Consider the following 22,462-nt stretch of genomic DNA (forward strand, 5'->3'; position numbering starts at 1 on the left):
GAATTGAGTTTGCTACTACCACTGGTCCGCTCTTGGCGCTGTAACGTTTACACTAGATAACACAGCCACAAAGTCAGGTTCAACAGCCACATAGTCAAAATTTACAAAAAAAATTGTGTTAATTTAAGGTTAGGGTTAGGCATAATGGTAGCAGTGGGGTTAAGGTTAGGGATAAGGTTAGGTTTAAAATCAGATTTTAAGAAGATCAATTGTAGAAATGGGCGGGGTTTTCCATAATTATGACTTTGTGACTGTGTTAACTAGTGACGACCGCAGTGTCAGAGGAGAAGGAAAAGCATGTCGCAACTTTACCTGCCTCCGGTCTGAGTCCAACGATGTATATAAGCCCTGGATTGCAATTGAGAGGCTTTGAAGCATCCGGTCGGCCATATTGCCACTCCCCTGTAGATCAGTCCTCCATAGGAACGAATTAAATTCTATAGTATTTCAATTACAATTTTCAAGGACAGAATGACATGTATTTAGAATGTTGTTGTTCTAGTGGGGACAGTGACATTAGTCATCTAAAAAAAATGTACTTTAAGGAAACATTTTATATATCTATATAAAGTACCAGTCAAAAGTTTGGACACACCAACTCATTCAAGGGTTTTTCTTTATTTTTACAATTTTTTACATTGTAGAATACTAGTGAAGACATCAAAACTATGAAATAACACATATGGAATTATGTAGTAACCATAAAAGTGTTAAACAAATCAAAATATATTTTATATTTGAGATTCTTCAAATAGCCACCCTTTGCCTTGATGACAGCTTTGCACACTCTTGGCATTCTCTCAACCAGCTTCACCTGGAATGCTTTTTCCAACAGTCTTGAAGGAGTTCCCACATATGCTGAGCACTTGTTGGCTGCTTTTCCTTCACTCTGCCGTCCGACTCATCCCAAACCATCTCAACTGGGTTGAGGTCGGGGGATTGTGGAGGCCAGGTCATCTGATGCAGCACTCCATCACTCTCCTTCTTGGTAAAATAGCCGTTACACAGCCTGGAGGTGTGTTGGGTCATTGTCCTGTTGAAAAACAAATGACAGTCCCACTAAGTCCAAACCAGATGGGATGGCGTATCACTGCAGAATGCTGTGGTAGCCATTCTGGTTAAGTGTGCCTTGAATTCTAAATAAATCACAGACAGCATCACCAGCAAAGCACCCCCAAACCATAGCACCTCCTCCTCCATGCTTTACGGTGGGAAATACACATGCGGAGATCATCCGTTCACCCACACCGCGTCTCACAAAGACACAGCGGTTGGAACCAAAAATCTCAAATTTGGACTCCAGATCAAAGGACACATTTCCACCTGGTCTAATGTCCATTGCTCATGTTTCTTGTCCCAAGCTGGTCTCTTCTTATTATTGGTGTCCTTTAGTAGTGGTTTCTTTGCAGCGATTCGACCATGAAGGCCTGATTCACACAGTCCCCTCTGAACAGTTGATGTTGAGATGTGTCTGTTACTTGAACTCTGTGAAGCATTTATTTGGGCTGCAATTTCTGAGGCTGGTAACTTGAATGAACTTATCCTCTGCAGCAGAGGTAACTCTGGGTGTTCCATTCCTGTGGCGGTCCTCATGAGAGCCAGTTTCATCATAGCGCTTGATGGTTTTTGCGACTGCACTTGAAGGAACTTTCAAAGTTCTAGACATTTTCCGTATTGACTGACCTTCATGTCTTAAAGTAATGGACTGTCATTTCTCTTTGCTTATTTGAGCTGTTCTTGACATAATATGGACTTGGTCTTTTACCAAATAGTGCTATCTTCTGTATACCCCCCTACAACTGATTGGCACAACACAACTGATTGGCTCAAACGCATTAAGAAGGAAAGAAATTCCACAAATAAACTTTTAAGAAGGCACACCTGTTAATTTAAATGCATTCCAGGTGATTACCTCATGAAGCTGGTTGATAGAATGCCAAGAGTGTGCTAAGCTGTCATCAAGGCAAAGGGTGACTATTTGAAGAATCTCAAATATAAAATATATTTTGATTTGTTTAACACTTCTTTGGTTACTACATGATTCCATATGTGTTATTTCATAGTTTTGATGTCTTCACTATTATTCTACAATGTAGAAAATAGTACAAATAAAGAAAAACCCTTGAATGAGTAGGTGTGTCCAAACTTTTGACTGGTAGTGTATATATATATTTTTATGTTTAGCTCAGATAATATAATTTAAAAGTATGCATTAAGGTGTCTGTAATATAATACATGTGGCAAAAAGAATGTAGATATTAATAAATGCATTTCTATACCTTCCAAAATATTGGAGTGCCAAGATGGAGGTACGGTGGTTTCAACACAGTGCCCCCTATCAGTCTTCTAGTGTATATATACATTATTGACTGAGCTAGACACCCCTTAACTGCCATATTCCATTCTGATGGCAGTACTGTAAAATCTGTGCTGTGTCTGGCCTCCCAAATGTGTCAGTTTACAGTAGGCCTAGTGTTCTTACTGAATTATTACAAAGTTTTACTTGATATAATCCAGTAAAATGTAAACAGTGTGAAACTGGTCATATGCGATGTACAAGTAGGCAGTGGTGGAAAAAGTATCCAATTGTCATACTTGAGTAAAAGTAATGATACCTTAATAGAAAATGACTCAAGTGAAAATGAAAGTCACCCAGTAAAATACTACTTGAGTAAAAGTCTAAAAGTATTTGGTTTTAAATATAGTTAAGTATCAAAAGTAAATGTAGATGCTAAAATATACTTAAGTATAAAATGTAAAAGTATGAATAATTTAAAATTCCTTATATTAAGCAAACCAGATGGCATAATATACAGTACCAGTCAAAAGTTTGGACACACCTACTCACTCAAGGGTTTTTCTTTATTTGTACTATTTTCTACATTGTAGAATAATCGTGAAGACATCAAAACTATGATATAACACATATGGAATCGTGTAGTAACCAAAAAAGTGTTAAACAAATCAAAATATATTTTATATTTGAGATTCTTCAAATAGCCACCCTTTGCCTTGACGACAGCTTTGCACACTCTTGGCATTCTCTCAACCAGCTTCACCTGGAATGCTTTTTCCAACAGTCTTGAAGGAGTTCCCATATATGCTGAGCACTTGTTGGCTGCTTGTCCTTCACTCTGCCGTCCGACTCATCCCAAACCATCTCAATTGGGTTGAGGTCGGGGGATTGTGGAGGCCAGGTCATCTGACGCAGCACTCCATCACTCTCCTTCTTGGTAAAATAGCCGTTACACAGCCTGGAGGTATGGTGGGTCATTGTCCTATTGAAAAACAAATGACAGTCCCACTAAGCCCAAACCAGATGGGATGGCGTATTGCTGCAGAATGCTGTGGTAGCCATGCTGGTTAAGTGTGCCTTGAATTCTAAATAAATCACAGACAGTGTCACCAGCAAAGCACCCCCACACCATAACACCTCCTCCTCCATGCTTTACGGTGGGAAATACACATGCAGAGATCATCCGTTCACCCACACCGCGTCTCACAAAGACACAGCGGTTGGAACCAAAAATCTCAAATTTGGACTCCAGACCAAAGGACAAATTTCCACCACGTCTAATGTCCATTGCTCGTGTTTCTTGTCTCAAGCAGGTCTCTTCTTATTATTGATGTCTTCTTTAGTAGTGGTTTCTTTGCAGCGATTCGACCATGAAGGCCTGATTCACACAGTCCCCTCTGAACAGTTGATGTTGAGATGTGTCTGTGACTTGAACTCTGTAAAGCATTTATTTGGGCTGCAATTTCTGAGGCTGGTAACTTGAATGAACTTATCCTCTGCAGCAGAGGTAACTCTGTGTCTTCCATTCCTGTGGCGGTCCTCATGAGAGCCAGTTTCATCATAGCGCTTGATGGTTGTTGCAACTGCACTTGAAGGAACTTACAAAGTTCTAGACATTTTCCGTATTGACTGACCTTCATGTCTTAAAGTAATGGACTGTCATTTCTCTTTGCTTATTTGAGCTGTTCTTGACATAATATGGACTTGGTCTTTTACCAAATAGTGCTATCTTCTGTATACCCCCCTACAACTGATTGGCACAACACAACTGATTGGCTCAAACGCATTAAGAAGGAAAGAAATTCCACAAATAAACTTTTAAGAAGGCACACCCGTTAATTGAAATGCATTCCAGGTGATTACCTCATGAAGCTGGTTGAGATAATGCCAAGAGTGTGCAAAGCTGTCATCAAGGCAAGGGGTGGCTATTTGAATAATCTCAAATATAAAATATATTTTGATTTGTTTAACACTTTTTTGGTTACTACATGATTCCATATGTGTTATTTCATAGTTTTGATGTCTTCACTATTATTCTACAATGTAAAAAATAGTAAAAATATAGAAAAACCCTTGAATGAGTAGGTGTGTCCAAACTTTTGACTGGTAGTGTATATATATTTATTTAACAAATAGCCAGGGTCACACTCCAACACTCAGACATAATTTACAAACAAAGCATTTGTGTTTAGTGAGCCTGCCAGATCAGAGGCATTAGGGATGACCAGGGATGTTCTCTTGATGTGTGTGAATTGGACCATTTTCTGTCCTGCTTAGCATTCAAAATGTAACAAGTACTTTTGGGTTTCAGGGAAAATATATGCAGTAAAAAGTACATAATTTTCTTTAGGAATGTAGTGAAGTAAAAGTAAAAATTGTCAAAAATATAAATAGCAAAGTCAAGTACAGATACCCAAAAAAACGACTTAAGTAGTACTTTAAAGTATTTTTACTTAAGTACTTTACACCACTGCAAGTAGGCTATAATGGAGTTGAGTGAAGACCAGTGTGGGCAGACTGCACCTCCGACTACATCGAGTCACTGTTGTTAATGCTTTCCTTGTACCTATGTTTGTCCTGTGTAAATATACTTTTTTCTTTGGGTTCTGAAAACCGTAGTTTTTGATAAATGTATAATTTCATGTGACGTCTGTCAAACTAGTAATGTGTCTCGTAATCCACTGTTTTCCAATGGAGTAGGAAGTTCAAATAAAATAAAATTGTATTTGTCACATGCGCCGAGTACAACGGCGAAGATATTGAAATGTTCGCTTTCGAGCACTTCCCAACAATGCAGAGTTAAAAATATAATATAAATAGTAACACAAGAGGAATAAAATACACAATAATTAAGCTACTGAGTGTACAAAACATTAGGAACACCTGCTCTTTCCATGACATAAACTGACGAGGTGAATCCAGGTGAAAGCTATGATCCCTTATTGATGCCACCTGTTAAATCCACTTCAATCAGTGTAGATGAAGGGGAGGAGACAGGTTAAAGAAGGATTTTTAAGCCTTGAGATAAATGAGACATGGATTGTGTATGTGTGCCATTCAAAGGATGATGCAGCCCCGTCGATGTGGATGGGGGCGTGCTCTCCCCTCTTTCTACCATAGTCCACAATCAGCTCCTTGGTCTTACTGACGTTGAGGGAGAGGTTTCTGTCCTGGCACCACACTGCCAAGTCTCGGACCTTCTCCCTGTAGGCTGTCTCATCACCGTTGTTCAGCAAACTTGACGATGGTGTTAGAGAGTCGTGTGTGTCCACGCAGTCGTGGGTGAACAGGGAGTAGAGGGGACTAAGCACGGACCCCTGAGGGGCCCCTGTGTTAAGGGTCAGCATGGCGGAGGTGTTGTTGCCTACCCTCACCACCTAGGGCCGGCCCGTCAGGAAGTCCAGGATCCAGTTTCAGAGGGAGGTGTTCAGTCCCAGGGTCCCGAGCTTGGAGGGGACTATGGTGTTGAACACTGAGCTGTAGTCTATGAACAGCATTCTCACATAGTTATTTCCCATCTTGTCCAGGTGGGAGTTACGATTTAAAGCATGTACTACCACTTGATACTTTTATAAATATCCATTCTTTAACGCTTACTGTGTACCTGTGCTTGTCCTGGTTGTTATAGAGTTGTCAGTTGGATTTGGAATCAATCGTTTTTTTATCAAAAATGTCATTCTATGCGTCCTCTGCCGAAACAAAGAAATATGGTGTGCAATGACAGGCTGCTCCTTCTCCGTTAACAAATAATGACTCCCTTGGCAGAGGTTGCATAAAATGCTACATTTATCAAAAACTACAGATTTCAGCACCCTTATAAAAGCTCGCATTTAGACAGGACAAACATAGATACAAGGAAAGCATTAAAGAATGGACATTTTTACAAGTATCGATTGACAGCGACTCGATGAAGTCGGAGGTGCAGTCATCCCACACTCATCGCCACTCAACTCCATTGAAACTCAGCTAATGCGATCTCCATACCTGGCCTAGAGTGTGTCATTGCCTGGAGCTGTGAAACTGGTAATGCAAATAGAAACATTTGTTTTTGTCCATAAAATCTACCCGAGCTGCTCAACCGGTCTTCACCGTATCCACCTAAGCATCATAGTGTTGCATTTTTTACTACCTCCAAAGTTTATGGCTTATGCTACATTACTCTATCGTCGCTGTCTAATGAAAATCTCAATTTTTGCAGATGAATTTTTTTGGTTTAAATTCTTGTTTGTTAGAACTTTGTTTTTATATGACATTTTCTGTATCATTAACTAAACACATTCAGCAGTTCAGGGCCTGACCACCACCTTTTGGGATATTACATTTCAGGTGCCCTAGACTTTTTAGATGAAACATTTAAACATCAGGACAGTGGAATTCATCACATCACTGATCACGGTGTTGACATGTATGACATGATTAAATAGCAATATTCTGTGATTAAACATGGCACACATCCCAAATTCCTGTAGGGAATAGGGCGCCATTCGGGATGAACGATTGAGTCCCTGTACCGTTTGCTAATCAGACCCCTCTATCCACTGTCAAACGGATAATACGTCCGAGAGTTAAATAACAAGATACAGCACGGTTCAAGCAGACAAAGAATGTCACATACTCCAAACTTCTGTTCTCTAAAGAAAACATTCCTGATCACATTGAGCATGAATATAATGAACAACTACGTATTTTTTGAGAAATGGACCATTATATATGTAGGATGGTGTGATCCTAGCTACTAAAAGTAATTTACATTTTGAATCTTGATTTTTCGTAAGAAAAATGGTCCGTTTTAATCAGACACAGATTTTTTTTGTTTTTATGTGTCAAATATTGCCTACTGTCCTCATCTACCTGGTGGAATAGATAGTGGATTTGTCCACAGACTGATGAAAGACATCCTATAACTTCACAAGCTGTTTAATAGACCAGACAATCAGCTCTCACTCTGACTTCACCAGATACAAATCAGCTGGATCTTAACCCTGGTAGCAGGGTTGCATCACAAACTGCCTATTCCCTATATAGTGCACTAGCAGGGTTGCGTCACAAACTGCCTATTCCCTATATAGTGCACTAGTCTAACAGTGTGCTACATAGGTAATACGGTGCCATTTGGGACACAGTGAAGGACAATTGCCTGATTAACAGTCAAGATGTCAATCACAGATGGAAGTACCAGTCATTTTTCAGCCATGTTTTGGATTGTATTGCCATGTAATGTATGAACACAATATGGTACAGTACTTATACAGATGATGACTACAATATACTCAGTGGACAGCAGATGGACAGTGTTATTACTGTACAGCTTCTGTGGGGAAACATCAAGTCTGTATGGAAACATCAAACCATATACTATAAATCACCATCATTTCATATCCTGTACACCAGGTCCATATCCGTTTTAAAACAAGATAACATTGATGTAGAAATGGGAGAGGAAACAAAAGAAAAACATAAGAACATATACATCTGAATGGAATTAGTCGAGGTATTTCTATGAACATATGTTAACTCTGTGATTATTGGGATATTGGATATGTCATAAAGATATAATAACATAATAAACATGTGTAATAACACGTGTAATAACATTATCTGTAGGATTAATCAGAGGGAGATTATCTATTGTAAATGCAAAAGTCGTACTTCCTGTCTTCAAAATCATTGATAGCCAAAGGGGCAATCTGGGATTGGTACACATTTCTTGACTTTTAAATTCATGATATATAGCCATTGATTCTTGACTGCTTTGTTTTACAAATCCAGGATTGCCCCTTTAGCCCATAATTTATGTCATTAATAGTATACCACAAACTGTAGGTTTCTCCCTTTGCTCATTCATAAATCTACCTCTAATCTTCACCTGGTGCAAACAATGTAACTGGTCCAGATACATAGCCTATTCCTAATATCCTCTACACATGTAAAGAGTTTACTGACCTTTCAAATGATGACCTCTGGAATGCTTTACATAACGCTTTACAAAAGAGCGAAAATAGTTTGAAAATAATGATTACGTTTATGTGCAAAGTATAAGCTTAGAATAACTTCTCAAAGTATGATCAATTAAAAGTCACGCTACATAGCAACAATATAATGAGGCTCTGTTGTGAAATCAAATCAACATAAAATAAACATTCTATAAACAAATGAGCAACGTATTGGCCAAACTAAATGAAACTAGATAAGCGTTCTTTTCCCCTTAGTATCATCATCACTAGTCTCTACTTGTCCCATCTCTGGTTTTTATATACAGTTCGTGTAGATTTCATATATCTGTTCATCCGTCTATCCATCCATTCCTCTGGTTTCTTCCAACCCCAGTGTGTCTCTCCGTCTGTGTGTCCCATATATACCAGAGACCTGACTGAGACCTGGTGCTGTATGTATCAAGCATCTCAGAGTAAGAGTGCTGATCTAGGATCTGTCCATATAATCTTATTCATTATGATCTAAAAGGCTAAACTGATCCTAGATCATCACTCGTACTCTGAGATGCTTGATACATACGGGCCCAGAGGACTGGGAGCTGATCACTCTAGCTCTCCTCCAGCCAGGAGGGCTTGTCTGACCCTGGGGGCTTTAACTTGACGTTGAACTGTCTCAGTGTCTGTTCCAACTGCTGCTGGTTCCCAGCGAAGTAGGCTGAGATAGCATTATGGAAGAGGAGCAGCTGCTTGTGCATCACCTTCACCTACACACACACACACACAGAGAGAGAGAGAGAGAGCGAGAGAGCGACACAGAGAGAGAGAGACACAGAGAGAGAGAGACACAGAGAGAGAGAGACACACAGAGAGAGAGACACACAGAGAGAGAGAGACACAGAGAGAGAGAGACACAGAGAGAGAGAGACACAGAGAGAGAGATGTAGCATTATTGTAAAGTAACTAACCACCTAACTAACCAATGAACTAACAAACTAACCAAATAACTAACAAGCCCACCTTGTTCTCCTCCAGGAACTTGAGTTTGATGGTGACGTCTGAGCGCAGTCGTTCGTACTTGTCTCTCTGCACCTGGTACTGCTGCTGGGACACCTCTATACGCACCATGGTGGCAGCATCACGAGGACCCAGACTCAACTCCTCCAGGTCGGCCCTGTACGCATCAAACTCTAGCCTGGGAGAGGGGAGGAGAGGCAGAGTAAAACTAGGCTTGGGCGGTATCCAGATTTTCATACCATTCGTTCTTCTGCCATCCCGGGATTTACGGTATTACCGGCATAGCACACAAGGCGGCGCAAAAAAAGCCCATTGGGCGTCTAGTACCAGAATGCTAACAGAATTAGCACACTTAATAGAGAAGTCAAATAGACACTGTTAGCTAAATGCTAACGAGCGAAAACGAACATAAACCAATTGCAAAGACAGGCAAATCCAGCTCATAAAGTTATACAAGCATAGCTAGTAGCTACCAAATGTCATTTCCGGTGAGTGTGGACATTTCCAAGCGAAAGTGAATGAGAGAAACTGTGCAAATGAACAAAGTTGTGATGCATGCTTTTCTCAAGGAAGAGCAGCATGTGTACACGGAGCAGAGGGGAGGAGAACGAGGAGGTATAAACCGCTAATAGGAAGCACAGGGAACAAATGACAGCTGTACAGATAACTCATCCAGAGCTCTTTGACTTCTCAAACATGGCAGAAAGCCGTTATAAGATATCTGATGGCAAACATTTAGTAGTGAATTGCATACAAGTGTAACTTCTTCACCTCATGTGCGCCGCACAACAGAGACTCGCCGATAGATATAGAACGCTGTCTCCCGTTGTGCTATTTACAAACAAACACGTGACTAGCTTAACTGTTCTGGGGAACTACAGTAAGCTTCATAATGTAAAATAATTTGACAGGTGAAATGAAGAACACAATCTGCTTTATCTCCTAAAGTACTGCACAAGTTGACTGCAGGTATTAACTTAAAAAGTAGCTAGAAATATTCAGATTTATTGATAATCTTCAAATAAATAGTTTTGAGAGTATTGAAAAACCATCCTGTGGCTTTTTCCAAATACCCCGGTATACGGTATATACGGTATACCACCCAAGCCTATAAAACACCCACATAACACCCCATAACAACGTATAACCATCAAACATGGTACACATCAAACTCCAGCCTGACACACAAAACTATGATGTCATGTAGACAAACATACTCTATATAATGTCTCTGGCAATCATAGATATAGAGCCACATTTTTTTGGCGTAAAGGAGCACAGATCTGTGTAAAAAAAGACTGTAAACCTCATTATAATTTGGCAGTATGATCATTTGAAACTTTTGCGTTATAAGGAGGCAACTACTACAGTATCTCCAGGCCCTGCACCTTTCTAACCCTCCCATCTGTATTATTACCTTGCAGCCTCGTACAGTTTGATTGTCATCAGTGTGTCCTCCATGGTCTTGTTGACCAGTGTATTGATGCTGGACACAAAGAAGTTGATGGCTCCAAGCAGAGCCTCCCCGTTCCTACACAACAACTTCTGGGTCTCTGCATTGTAGCCAAACTCATCCTGTGGACACAAACACTTGCGTTTACATGTATTTATTTTTATTTACATTTACATTTATATTTTAGTCATTTAGCAGACTCTCTTATCCAGAGCGACTTACAGTTAGTGAATACATATTTTTTTATACTGGCCCCCCGTGGGAATCGAACCCACAACCCTGGCGTTGCAAACGCCATGCTCTATCAACTGAGCTACAGTGGGGAAAAAAAGTATTTAGTCAGCCACCAATTGTGCAAGTTCTCCCACTTAAAAAGATGAGAGAGGCCTGTAATTTTCATCATAGGTACACGTCAACTATGACAGACAAAATGAGAAATACAATTCAATTTATTTGCAAATTATGGTGGAAAATAAGTATTTGGTCAATAACAAAAGTTTCTCAATACTTTGTTATATACCCTTTGTTGGCAATGACACAGGTCAAACGTTTTCTGTAAGTCTTCACAAGGTTTTCACACACTGTTGCTGGTATTTTGGCTCATTCCTCCATGCAGATCTCCTCTAGAGCAGTGATGTTTTGGGGCTGTCGCTGGGCAACACGGACTTTCAACTCCCTCCAAAGATTTTCTATGGGGTTGAGATCTGGAGACTGGCTAGGCCACTCCAGGACCTTGAAATGCTTCTTACAAAGCCACTCCTTCGTTGCCCGGGCGGTGTGTTTGGGATCATTCTCATGCTGAAAGTCCCAGCCACGTTTCATCTTCAATGCCCTTGCTGATGGAAGGAGGTTTTCACTCCAAATCTCACGATACATGGCCCCATTCATTCTTTCCTTTACACGGATCAGTCGTCCTGGTCCCTTTGCAGAAAAACAGCCCCAAAGCATGATGTTTCCACCCCCATGCTTCACAGTAGGTATGGTGCAACTCAGCATTCTTTGTCCTCCAAACACGACGAGTTGAGTGTTTACCTAAAAGTTCTATTTTGGTTTCATCTGACCATATGACATTCTCCCAATCCTCTTCTGGATCATCCAAATGCACTCTAGCAAACTTCAGACGGGCCTGGACATGTACTGGCTTAAGCAGGGGGACACGTCTTTCACTGCAGGATTTGAGTCCCTGGCGGCGTAGTGTGTTACTGATGGTAGGCTTTGTTACTTTGGTCCCAGCTCTCTGCAGGTCATTCACTAGGTCCCCCCGTGTGGTTCTGGGATTTTTGCTCACCATTCTTGTGATCATTTTGACCCCACGGGGTGAGAACTTGCGTGGAGCCCCAGATCGAGGGAGATTATCAGTGGTCTTGTATGTCTTCCATTTCCTAATAATTGCTCCCACAGTTGATTTCTTCAAACCAAGCTGCTTACCTATTGCAGATTCAGTCTTCCCAGCCTGGTGCAGGTCTACAATTTTGTTTCTGGTGTCCTTTGACAGCTCTTTGGTCTTGGTCATAGTGGAGTTTGGAGTGTGACAGTTTGAGGTTGTGGACAGGTGTCTTTTATACTGATAACAAGTTCAAACAGGTGCCATTAATACAGGTAACGAGTGGAGGACAGAGGAGCCTCTTAAAGAAGAAGTTACAGGTCTGTGAGAGCCAGAAATCTTGCTTGTTTGTAGGTGACCAAATACTTATTTTCCACCATCATTTGCAAATAAATTCATTAAAAATCCTACTATGTGATTTTCTGGATTTTTTTTTCTCAATTTGTCTGTCATAGTTGACGTGTACCTATGATGAAAACTACAGGCCTCTCTCATCTTTTTAAGTGGGAGAACTTGCACAATTGGTGGCTGACTAAATACTTTTTTTCCCCACTGTACATCCCTGCCGGCCATTCCCTCCCCTACCCTGGACGACGCTGGGCCAATTGTGTGCCGCCCATGAGTCTCCCGGTCGCGGCCGGCTCCGACAGAGCCTGGATTCGAACCAGGATCTCTAGTGGCACAGTTAGCACTGCGATGCAGTGCCTTAGACCACTGCGCCACTCAGGAGACATATTTAACTAGGCAAGTCAGTTAAGAACAAATTCTTATTTACAATGACGCCCTACCCCATACTGACTTTTCCTCTACATTAGGTATTTATGGATTGATTACAATTCAGGAAGGTAGCCTGGATTCCAACCCAAAATTACATCCTGGATTTTCAGAAAAATATTTGGGGGCCAATTTCAGACAGTGTGCCATCTGCAGCTGATTTCTATCTGGGCTGAGGTCTACGGGTTAAGGTTAGGGGTCAGGTGTTAAAATTCAGGGGTTAGAAGTCTTTCTTACCCGTAGTTCAGGTGATTTCTGGCTGAGGTCCGCGAAGGTGTCTCCCAGGGACTGCTGGGTCTGGACCATGTTGTAGAAGTGGCTGGTCAGGGCGCTGGTCAGTCTCAGGACAGACTCGTACTTCCTCTTGGTGTCCCTGAGCACATCTATCTGGGCCTCCAGCTCCAGGTCCACCGTCCGAGAACCACGGCCGAACCTCTCCGAGAACATCTGCTTGGTACACTGGGGTAGAGATGGAGAGACGTGATTAGGATAAAGGAGAGAACAGAAGAGGAGACGAGAATATATGCTTGACACACTGGGATAAAGACGATATGGAGAGATGTGTTCAGAATAGAACCGAATAGAATAGTTTCTCGTTTTCCAAGGAGGAAATTATTCCCAGTCTTGTATGAAGACAAATGATCATACCAGTGCAGTCGCAATCACACCCATAGAACACAGTGAAGATTCTGTGAAGTATGGCTTCAACAAATGTTCCCCAGGAGACAGGTTCTGTTCTGTACCTTGTAGGTGTTGATACCCCACTTCTTAACGCTGTCTAGTTTCTCCACAGCCACACCCCGGTTAGCCTCCTCCGCTGACATGTTCTGGTTGCTGTTACTGTGGTGCATCCCCAACCCTGACACAAAGGATAATAAATAACATGCTCACTCTCAGAGGATTCCTTAAGGTGGTTGGTTGCTGAGACCTATAGTAAAGAAGATGGACTGTCCATCTCATTTACTATGAACGCTGTCACAAAACCAGCTTCAGTCAGTAGCGCTACGATACACAGATTACACACAGTGGTAGATCAGTGCTTAGTTGGGCACTCTCCTCATCACTACTCCTCAAAGCAAACACCTGAAATATTCCTTTCATGTACCAAGTATGTCTTTGAGACAAATAGTATGACAGTGATTGATTGATCAGTTGAGAGGACTGAATGAAATGAATGAGTGAACAGAGTGAAGTGGAGTAAAGGAGGGTGGTGCTGTATGGGTCCAATGTAAAGAAAGACTGTAAACCTCATCATTTGGCAGTATGATCATTTCAAACTGTTGCGTTATAAGGAGGCAACTACTACAGTATCTCCAGGCCAGTGAATGAGTGAACAGAGTGAAGTGGAGTAAAGGAGGGTGGTGCTGTATGGGTCCAGTGTAGGGCTGCAACGTTCCAGTATCATTCCCAGGTCAAATGTCCACGTTTTCCAGAAACCCTGGTTTCAGAATTCTGGATTTACCACTTATAGTAATTCTGGAATTACCTTCCAATTCCGGAAATCTTCCGACCAGGATTTCTAGAAAACCTGGGAATTTTGGGAAACCTGGAATTTTGCATCTCCAGTGGTACCTGTGAATGGCTGGTCGGTCTGGTTTTGGTTGGCTATCATGCTGGCTGCTGACTGGCTGGAGACCAGACCTACACCCTGTCCCCTGGACTTCATTCGCAGGTCTGGAATGGACATGGGGGGAGGATGAGCAGAGGAGATGTGAGGATATGTGATCAATGAGATGGAGAAAATAGATGAAGGTGGTGAACGTGTTACAGGGGTGAGAGGATGGTGATAGTGAGTCATGCAGGTTTTCCATGTCGAAAAAACAACAGAATGAAAACGCAACATAAGTAATAGTAATGTATGAAATGATGCACATGTCATGTGGTGAGTTAATGAACCTCAACATTCCATTAGTTAACTGCTTCATGTCACATTTGCATACATAGGATGCGTCCAAAATGGCACCATATTGCCTATGGGGGAGCCATAAGGCTCTGGTGAAAAGTAGTGCACTATGTGGTGAATAGGGTGCCATTTGGGATGAAGTTGTCATCATTAGAAACATTCACACAAACATAACACAGTAAATCAAACAGCTCTGCAATGAAGTCAGTCAGGTTAGTAAACATAGCTAGTTTTTTTGTTAACATCCGACAGTACAGCAGCTTCAACTGTGTCTGGGGTTAAACAGCAACCCAAGCTACAGGCAAGGCTCATTCTCCCACAGAATTAAAGAGTAACTAATGAATACACCATTGAAAGTGTAAACAGGTGAAGAAAATAAAAGAGGGGGAAAACTGTTAAAGGTAGACTCAGCAATATGATGTAGATGCAGAGAGTAAACAGCAGAGTGGGTTAATTTCCACAACAACTAAGAGTGTTGAAGCGCGAGGCTCAACTTCTCAGGTGTTTTGGTTCCCAGGCTACCACACTGTGAACAGAGTGAAACGAACCTGTGCACATGTGCAGATAGTGTGTGAGACTGTTTTTTTTACCAAAGAAAACAAGTGTTAGACAACAATACAGATAAAACAAATAATTTGTGGTGTGGTTGGAAGCTCAGTGGCTTATATGAAAACCAAAAAACAATATCCAATACATAAGTACAAAAATAAAAAGGTTTGTTAAAACAGATAACAAAACCTACTAACTATAAATGTATAAATGAATTGATCAGTAATCACTGTGTGAGAGCATAGTCTTGCATCTCGCTCATCTCAATATCTGCGGTGCTGCTTGTGGCAACATAATTTTCGCTGAGTCTACCTTTAAAGAGGGAAGTATACAGTTTTGTGGAAGGTGGCTGAGAGGTGCAAAGCCACCTGTGGGCTGAGGTTCGGCTCCAGGCACAAGGGCACAGTTAGGGGCAGGGGGGCGTCTCCTGTCCACATACTGAGGGTTGAAGCGGATAGCAGGGCCTGGAGGACAGGGTTGGTTAAGATAGTCAGTAAGAGAGAGTAGGAAGTAGATCTCAAAATCAAAATAGCCAATACAGTAGAGAGACTGTTTGTTACTCAGAGACTCCTGAAAGAACAGAAAGAAGGTTAGGTCAAAATAAAGAGTAACTGATGCAGAACAGCATGCCTCTGGCAAGGTCCTGAAAGAAAAACAAAATTAATTGAATTCCATCAGGACAAATGACATTGGGGCAGTTGAAAATGTAGTCTTCACCACTCTTAATGCTAACAAACCAAGCTAGCAGCACAGACCTTGCTAAAGGGACTAGGCTATTCATTGATTCAATAAGTCCTAAGTGGACATAATTAAGCGGACATTCCAATAATGCACTGCAGTGACAGCAGTAGGGAGCACTAGAGAGCTGTCTGTACCTTTAATGGAGCTAGTGAACTAGTGAGAGCAGTAGAGCTGTGTGTACCTTTGATGGAGGAGGTGGGTATGATGCCCCCTGCAGGACCTCCGTAGCCTCCAGAGACGATGCTGGTCTCATTCAGGTTGGGACCAGACACCATCACCTGCTGCAGGTCCTAAGGTGAAGCCACAACACATCAATGGAATAGATATAGCCTAACTCTAAATCAGTCCCTCACCGATTTCGCAGAGATTATTTGTGGCCAAAAACGCTTGATTTTGCCGTGCCAATTCTGACATTTTGCATGGCAACATGCAATGATTTTGTCCAATTTGTTGCGCAAATGCATTTGGCGAGGAAAACATTTGTTGTTGTGTGGCTTGATTGAACCATATTATGTGGTAAATACGCAGTAATTGGTTGAAATTGCGAGCCCTCTTTTTGTACTGCGGTGATGGGTCAGTTTTATACGATAATATTTCGATGATTTTACTGTTTAATGCAGAAATAGTGCAGTGATTGATCAACTTTGCAAGCCCTGCATAATATGCGGGAATTTATGATTTCGCAACAAAATAAGGCTCAATCCTGGACGGACTAATGCGTAATGGTCCTGTAGAGTCTATTGTCAACCTGACGAAGACCTTCCATATAGGCCTAATCTTTGTTGTACACAGACACTCACACACATGAAAATGGTTCAGTAGATTAGGTGAAAAACAATTGATAAAGGTTTATTGTGGTTAGTCAGAAAGTCTTCTATGTTAACATGTACACTACATCTAAATCTAGAGTTCTCCTACCACGACGTGACACACTCTCTCTCATCCCTTCTACTGTATATCCCTACCTTCTCATCTAAGGTCCACTGACTCTTTGCAGCCTGCACAGAAGTGAGACATAATACAGTACAATAAAATACACAAACAAATAGTTGATGTAATGAGAGGTCACCACACACAGTATACATATACAGTTGAAGTCGGAAGTTTACATACACCTTAGCCAAATACATTTAAACTCAGTTTTTCACAATTTTTAATCCTAGTACAAATTCCCTGTCTTAGGTCAGTTAGGATCACCACTTTATTTTAAGAATGTGAAATGTCAGAATAATTGTAGAGAGAATGATTTATTTCAGCTTTTATTTCTTTCATCACATTCCCAGTGGGTCAGAAGTTTACATACACTCAATTAGTATTTGGTAGCATTGCCTTTAAATTGTTTAACTTGGGTCAAACAATTCGGGTAGCTTTCCACAAGCTTCCCACAATAAGTTGGGTGAATTTTGACCCATTCCTCCTGACAGAGCTGGTGTAACTGAGTCAGGTTTGTAGGCCTCCTTGCTCGCACACACTTTTTCAGTTCTGCCCACCAACTTTCAATAGGATTGAGGTCAGGGCTTTGTGATGGCCACTCCAATACATTGACTTTGTTGTCCTTAAGCCATTTTGCCACAACTTTGGAAGTATGCTTGGGGTCATTGTCCATTTGGAAGACCCATTTGCGACCAAGCTTTAACTTCCTGACTGATGTCTTGAGATGTTGCTTCAATATACAGTGGGGGAAAAAAGTATTTAGTCAGCCACCAATTGTGCAAGTTCTCCCACTTAAAAAGATGAGAGAGGCCTGTAATTTTCATCATAGGTACACGTCAACTATGACAGACAAAATGAGGGAAAAAAATCCAGAAAATCACATTGTAGGATTTTTAATGAAATTATTTGCAAATTATGGTGGAAAATAAGTATTTGGTCAATAACAAAAGTTTCTCAATACTTTGTTATATACCCTTTGTTGGCAATGACACAGGTCAAATGTTTTCTGTAAGTCTTCACAAGGTTTTCACACACTGTTGCTGGTATTTTGGCCCATTCCTCCATGCAGATCTCCTCTAGAGCAGTGATGTTTTGGGACAGACTTTCAACTCCCTCCAAAGATTTTCTATGGGGTTGAGATCTGGAGACTGGCTAGGCCACTCCAGGACCTTGAAATGCTTCTTACGAAGCCACTCCTTCGTTGCCCGGGCGGTGTGTTTGGGATCATTGTCATGCTGAATGACCCAGCCACGTTTCATCTTCAATGCCCTTGCTGATGGAAGGAGGTTTTCACTCAAAATCTCACGATACATGGCCCCATTCATTCTTTCCTTTACACGGATCAGTCGTCCTGGTCCCTTTGCAGAAAAACAGCCCCAAAGCATGATGTTTCCACCCCCATGCTTCACAGTAGGTATGGTGTTCTTTGGATGCAACTCAGCATTCTTTGTCCTCCAAACACGACGAGTTGAGTTTTTACCAAAAAGTTCTATTTTGGTTTCATCTGACCATATGACATTCTCCCAATCCTCTTCTGGATCATCCAAATGCACTCTAGCAAACTTCGGACGGGCCTGGACATGTACTAGCTTAAGCAGGGGGACACGTCTTGCACTGCAGGATTTGAGTCCCTGGCGGCGTAGTGTGTTACTGATGGTAGGCTTTGTTACTTTGGTCCCAGCTCTCTGCAGGTCATTCACTAGGTCCCCCCGTGTGGTTCTGGGATTTTTGCTCACCGTTCTTGTGATCATTTTGACCCCACGGGGTGAGATCTTGCGTGGAGCCCCAGATCGAGGGAGATTATCAGTGGTCTTGTATGTCTTCCATTTCCTAATAATTGCTCCCACAGTTGATTTCTTCAAACCAAGCTGCTTACCTATTGCAGATTCAGTCTTCCCAGCCTGGTGCAGGTCTACAATTGTGTTTCTGGTGTCCTTTGACAGCTCTTTGGTCTTGGCCATAGTGGAGTTTGAAGTGTGACTGTTTGAGGTTGTGGACAGGTGTCTTTTATACTGATAACAAGTTCAAACAGGTGCCATTAATACAGGTAACGAGTGGAGGACAGAGGAGCCTCTTAAAGAAGAAGTTACAGGTCTGTGAGAGCCAGAAATCTTGCTTGTTTGTAGGTGACCAAATACTTATTTTCCACCATAATTTGCAAATAAATTCGTTAAAAATCCTACAATGTGATTTTCTGGATTTTCTTTTCTCAATTTGTCTGTCATAGTTGACGTGTACCTATGATGAAAATTACAGGCCTCTCTCATCTTTTTAAGTGGGAGAACTTGCACAATTGGTGGCTGACTAAATACTTTTTTCCCCCACTGTATCCACATAATTTTCTTCCTCATGATGCCATCTATTTTGTGAAGTGCACCAGTCCCTCCTGCAGCAAAGCACCCCCACAGCATGATGCTGCCACCCCCGTGCTGCACGGTTGGGATGGTGTTCTTCGGCTTGCAAGCAACCCCCTTTTTCCTCCAAACATAACGATGGTCTTTATGGCCAAACAGTTTTATTTTTGTTGCATCAGACCAGAGGACATTTCTCCAAAAAGTACGATCTTTGTCCCCATGTGCAGTTGCAAACCGTAGTCTGTCTTTTTTTATGGCGGTTTTGGAGCAGTGGCTTCTTCCTTGCTGAGCGGCCTTTCAGGTTATGTCAATACAGTGATCCCTCGCCACTTCGCGGTTCACTTATCGCGGATTCGCTATTTCGCGGATTTTCATAATGCATTTTTTTTTTTTGGTGCATTGTGCTCTGCATTCTGATTCGCTAAAAACTCACTCCCGCTTCTTGTATCAAAACATGCTACGAATTGTGCTATCATTTTGTCGTCTCGTGCAGTTATGTGTACGTACATAAAACAGCTTGGCAAATTTACATTAAGTTGGCCAAATTATCTTGTAATTTCGAACATCTCCTAAACCCATAATGTCGACGAAACGGCCTGGACCGACAAAAGCACCTGCGGATGGGCCCAAACGGCGGAAGATGCTACCTATCTCAGATAAAGTTAAACTTCTGGACATGCTAAGGGAAGGTAAAAGCTATGCAGCCGTTGCTCGCCATTACGGAATCAATGAATCTTCCGTTCGTTACATAAAGAAGGAGGAAAAAAGAGAACACTGCAGAGCGCAGTCAGGATGCAGCGGCCCAGTCTGAAGAGCAGTGAAACGGCCTACACGTGAGTCACTGTATTTGTATACATGTAATAGTTGCTAATTGTAAAAAAAAAAAGTTTTCTATTTCGCGGATTTCACTTATCGCGGGTCATTTTCGGAACGTAACCCCCGCGATAAACGAGGGATTACTGTATAGGACTCATTTTACTGTGGATATAGATACTTTTGTACCTGTTTGCTCCAGCATCTTCACAAGGTCCTTTGCTGTTGTTCTGGGATTGATTTGCACTTTTCACACCAAAGTACGTTCATCTCTAGGAGACAGAACGCGTCTCCTTCCTGAGCGGTATGAAGGCTGCGTGGTCATATGGTGTTTATACTTGCGTACTATTGTTTGTACAGATGAACGTGGTACCTTCAGGCATTTGGAAATTGCTCCAAGGATGAACCAGACTTGTGGAGGTCTACCATTTTTTTTTCTGAGGTCTTGGCTGATTTCTTTTGATTTTCCCATGATGTCAAACAAAGAGGCACTGAGTTTGAAGGTAGGCCTTGAAATACATCCACAGGTACACCTCCATTTGACTCAAATGATGTCAATTAGCCTATCAGAAGCTTCTAAAGCCATGACATCATTTTCTGGAATTTTCCAAGCTGTTTAAAGGCACCGTCAACTTAGTGTATGTAAACTTCTGACCCACTGGAATTGTGATACAGTGAATTATAAGTGAAATAATCTGTCTGTAAGCAATTGTTGGAAAATGTACTTGTGTCATGCACAAAGAACATGTCCTAACCGACTTGCCAAAACTTTAGTTTGTTAACAAGACTTCAACTGTGAATACTGTACGCAGTGACTGTATCCCAAATGGCACCATATTCCCAAAGTGCCCTACTTTTGACCAGAGCCCTATGGGCCCTGGTCAAAAGAAGTGCATTATTTAGAGAATATGGTGCCATTTGGGACACAATCAAATGACCCACCTGCTCCAAACTGTCATCCTCGGCCAGGGTCTCTCCATTGCTGTTGATAGGAATCTCCATGGTAGCCGCCTTGCCCATAAAACTGTCTGCCATGGTGGTAGTCTGCAGGAGAGAGAGCGTTGGGTGAGAGACAGAGATGGAGGATGGAGAGAGAGGGGCGGGGGGGAGAAGGATCATCACATACACTGAGCTTTTCACATTAATGATAGGAATGGTTTCAACGTAAATATGGGTAGAATATGCCTAATTCAGCACAATATCCAGCCTAGCCAGCTGTGATATGTAAAAATGCAGTGTCCACATTCCTTAGCTAGATGGCTGAGCTGTCCACCAGTAACGTTTCAGAGCTGAATGAAGCGATAACCTGCTCTCTCAACAAGCCATCATATTTCACAATACAACACATTACAAAAGCCATAGCTAGCTATTCGTGATCATTATTCGTGTTGTATCTAGTTATCTTGCTAGTCCCAGCAACACGACACCTAGCTAGCTAGCTCCAAACCTAGCCAGCTGGCTAAACTGGTGGTGCTGCAGAAAATGATGATGATCTCAGTTAGCGTGATCTGCTAACGTTAGCTAGCTAACGTTACCTGATGTGTGGGTGCAGTAGTCCAGTCTCCCAAAATGTCAAATGTTGCTGCTTATTCTGCACGATATTTCATAAAATATTACTATTATGAACGGATTAACACCGTTGCAATGTTTATTTTTCGTCTGTTGATGAACGCATGACTGTAGTCGTGATTCCGTTAGCATCCCCGGGTAGAACCGAGCACAGTATGCAGATATAATCCCTGAAGCAGTCCCTCCCTCCCTCATCTGGCCCTATACGTAACGTTACGTGAAGTCGCCACGTCGAACAGCTGACGACATGAACCTCCTCCTCCCCTCCACCGTTTAGTGATATGGATTGTTTGGTTTGTGTGGAAAAACAAACATCACCACCTTAAAAATGAAGTTCACTCTGCAACTATGGCAGAAGGAGGTTTTGAGCACAGGAGGTTGGTGGCACCTTAATTGGGGAGGACGGGCTCGTGGTAATGGCTGGAGAGGAATCAGTGGAATGGTATCAAACACATGGTTTCTATGTGTTTGATGCCATTCCATTTGCCCAGTTCCAGTCATTATTATGAGCCATCCTCCCTTCAGCAGCCTCCACTGGTTTTGAGTTATTGGATTTTGTGGATATAAATAGTACATTTAAGATTAAGTATTTGAAAAAATGCATAGAATCTCCAGAATCTTTATGGTTCTTTATTTTTTAAGAAAATTGGGGGTTTACTATTTTTGTTTTGTATTTACAACATAACTAAACTGCCACTTAAATTGTCAAAATGTTATCACCAAGCCCTTGGCATGGAAATTATGTTTTGTGCATGACTTTTTGCCTCATAAAGCTATTCTGTGGAATAATGGTAATATCACTATTA

The 22,462-nt window shown here is 41.7% G+C and overlaps 1 protein-coding gene across 6 annotated transcripts; it reads right to left on the bottom strand.

Annotated features, from left to right (window-relative positions):
• Positions 1-7,483: 7,483 nt before the first annotated feature.
• LOC311105981 (arfaptin-2-like) lies at positions 7,484-21,853 on the bottom strand. Of its 6 annotated transcripts, XM_084148227.1 has the most exons (11): positions 21,623-21,711; positions 21,030-21,131; positions 16,953-16,985; positions 16,169-16,277; positions 15,615-15,710; positions 14,367-14,468; positions 13,538-13,653; positions 13,032-13,253; positions 10,661-10,818; positions 9,247-9,421; positions 7,484-8,993 (listed from the first exon to the last, which is right to left on the bottom strand). In XM_084148227.1, exons 2-11 carry the CDS (start codon positions 21,120-21,122, stop codon positions 8,838-8,840), a joined length of 1,260 nt encoding a protein of 419 aa, XP_084004353.1. In that variant the 5' UTR covers positions 21,123-21,131; positions 21,623-21,711; the 3' UTR covers positions 7,484-8,837. The 6 variants fall into 6 exon arrangements, with proteins under 6 accessions (XP_084004353.1, XP_084004355.1, XP_084004354.1 ...); XM_084148229.1 differs by lacking the exon at positions 15,615-15,710 and having other exon boundaries at positions 21,623-21,813; XM_084148228.1 differs by lacking the exon at positions 16,953-16,985.
• Between the last annotated feature and the right edge of the window lie 609 nt (positions 21,854-22,462).

The sequence above is a fragment of the Coregonus lavaretus genome (assembly GCF_964263955.1).
Source record: "Coregonus lavaretus genome assembly, chromosome: 30".
Lineage (NCBI taxonomy): Eukaryota > Metazoa > Chordata > Actinopteri > Salmoniformes > Salmonidae > Coregonus > Coregonus lavaretus.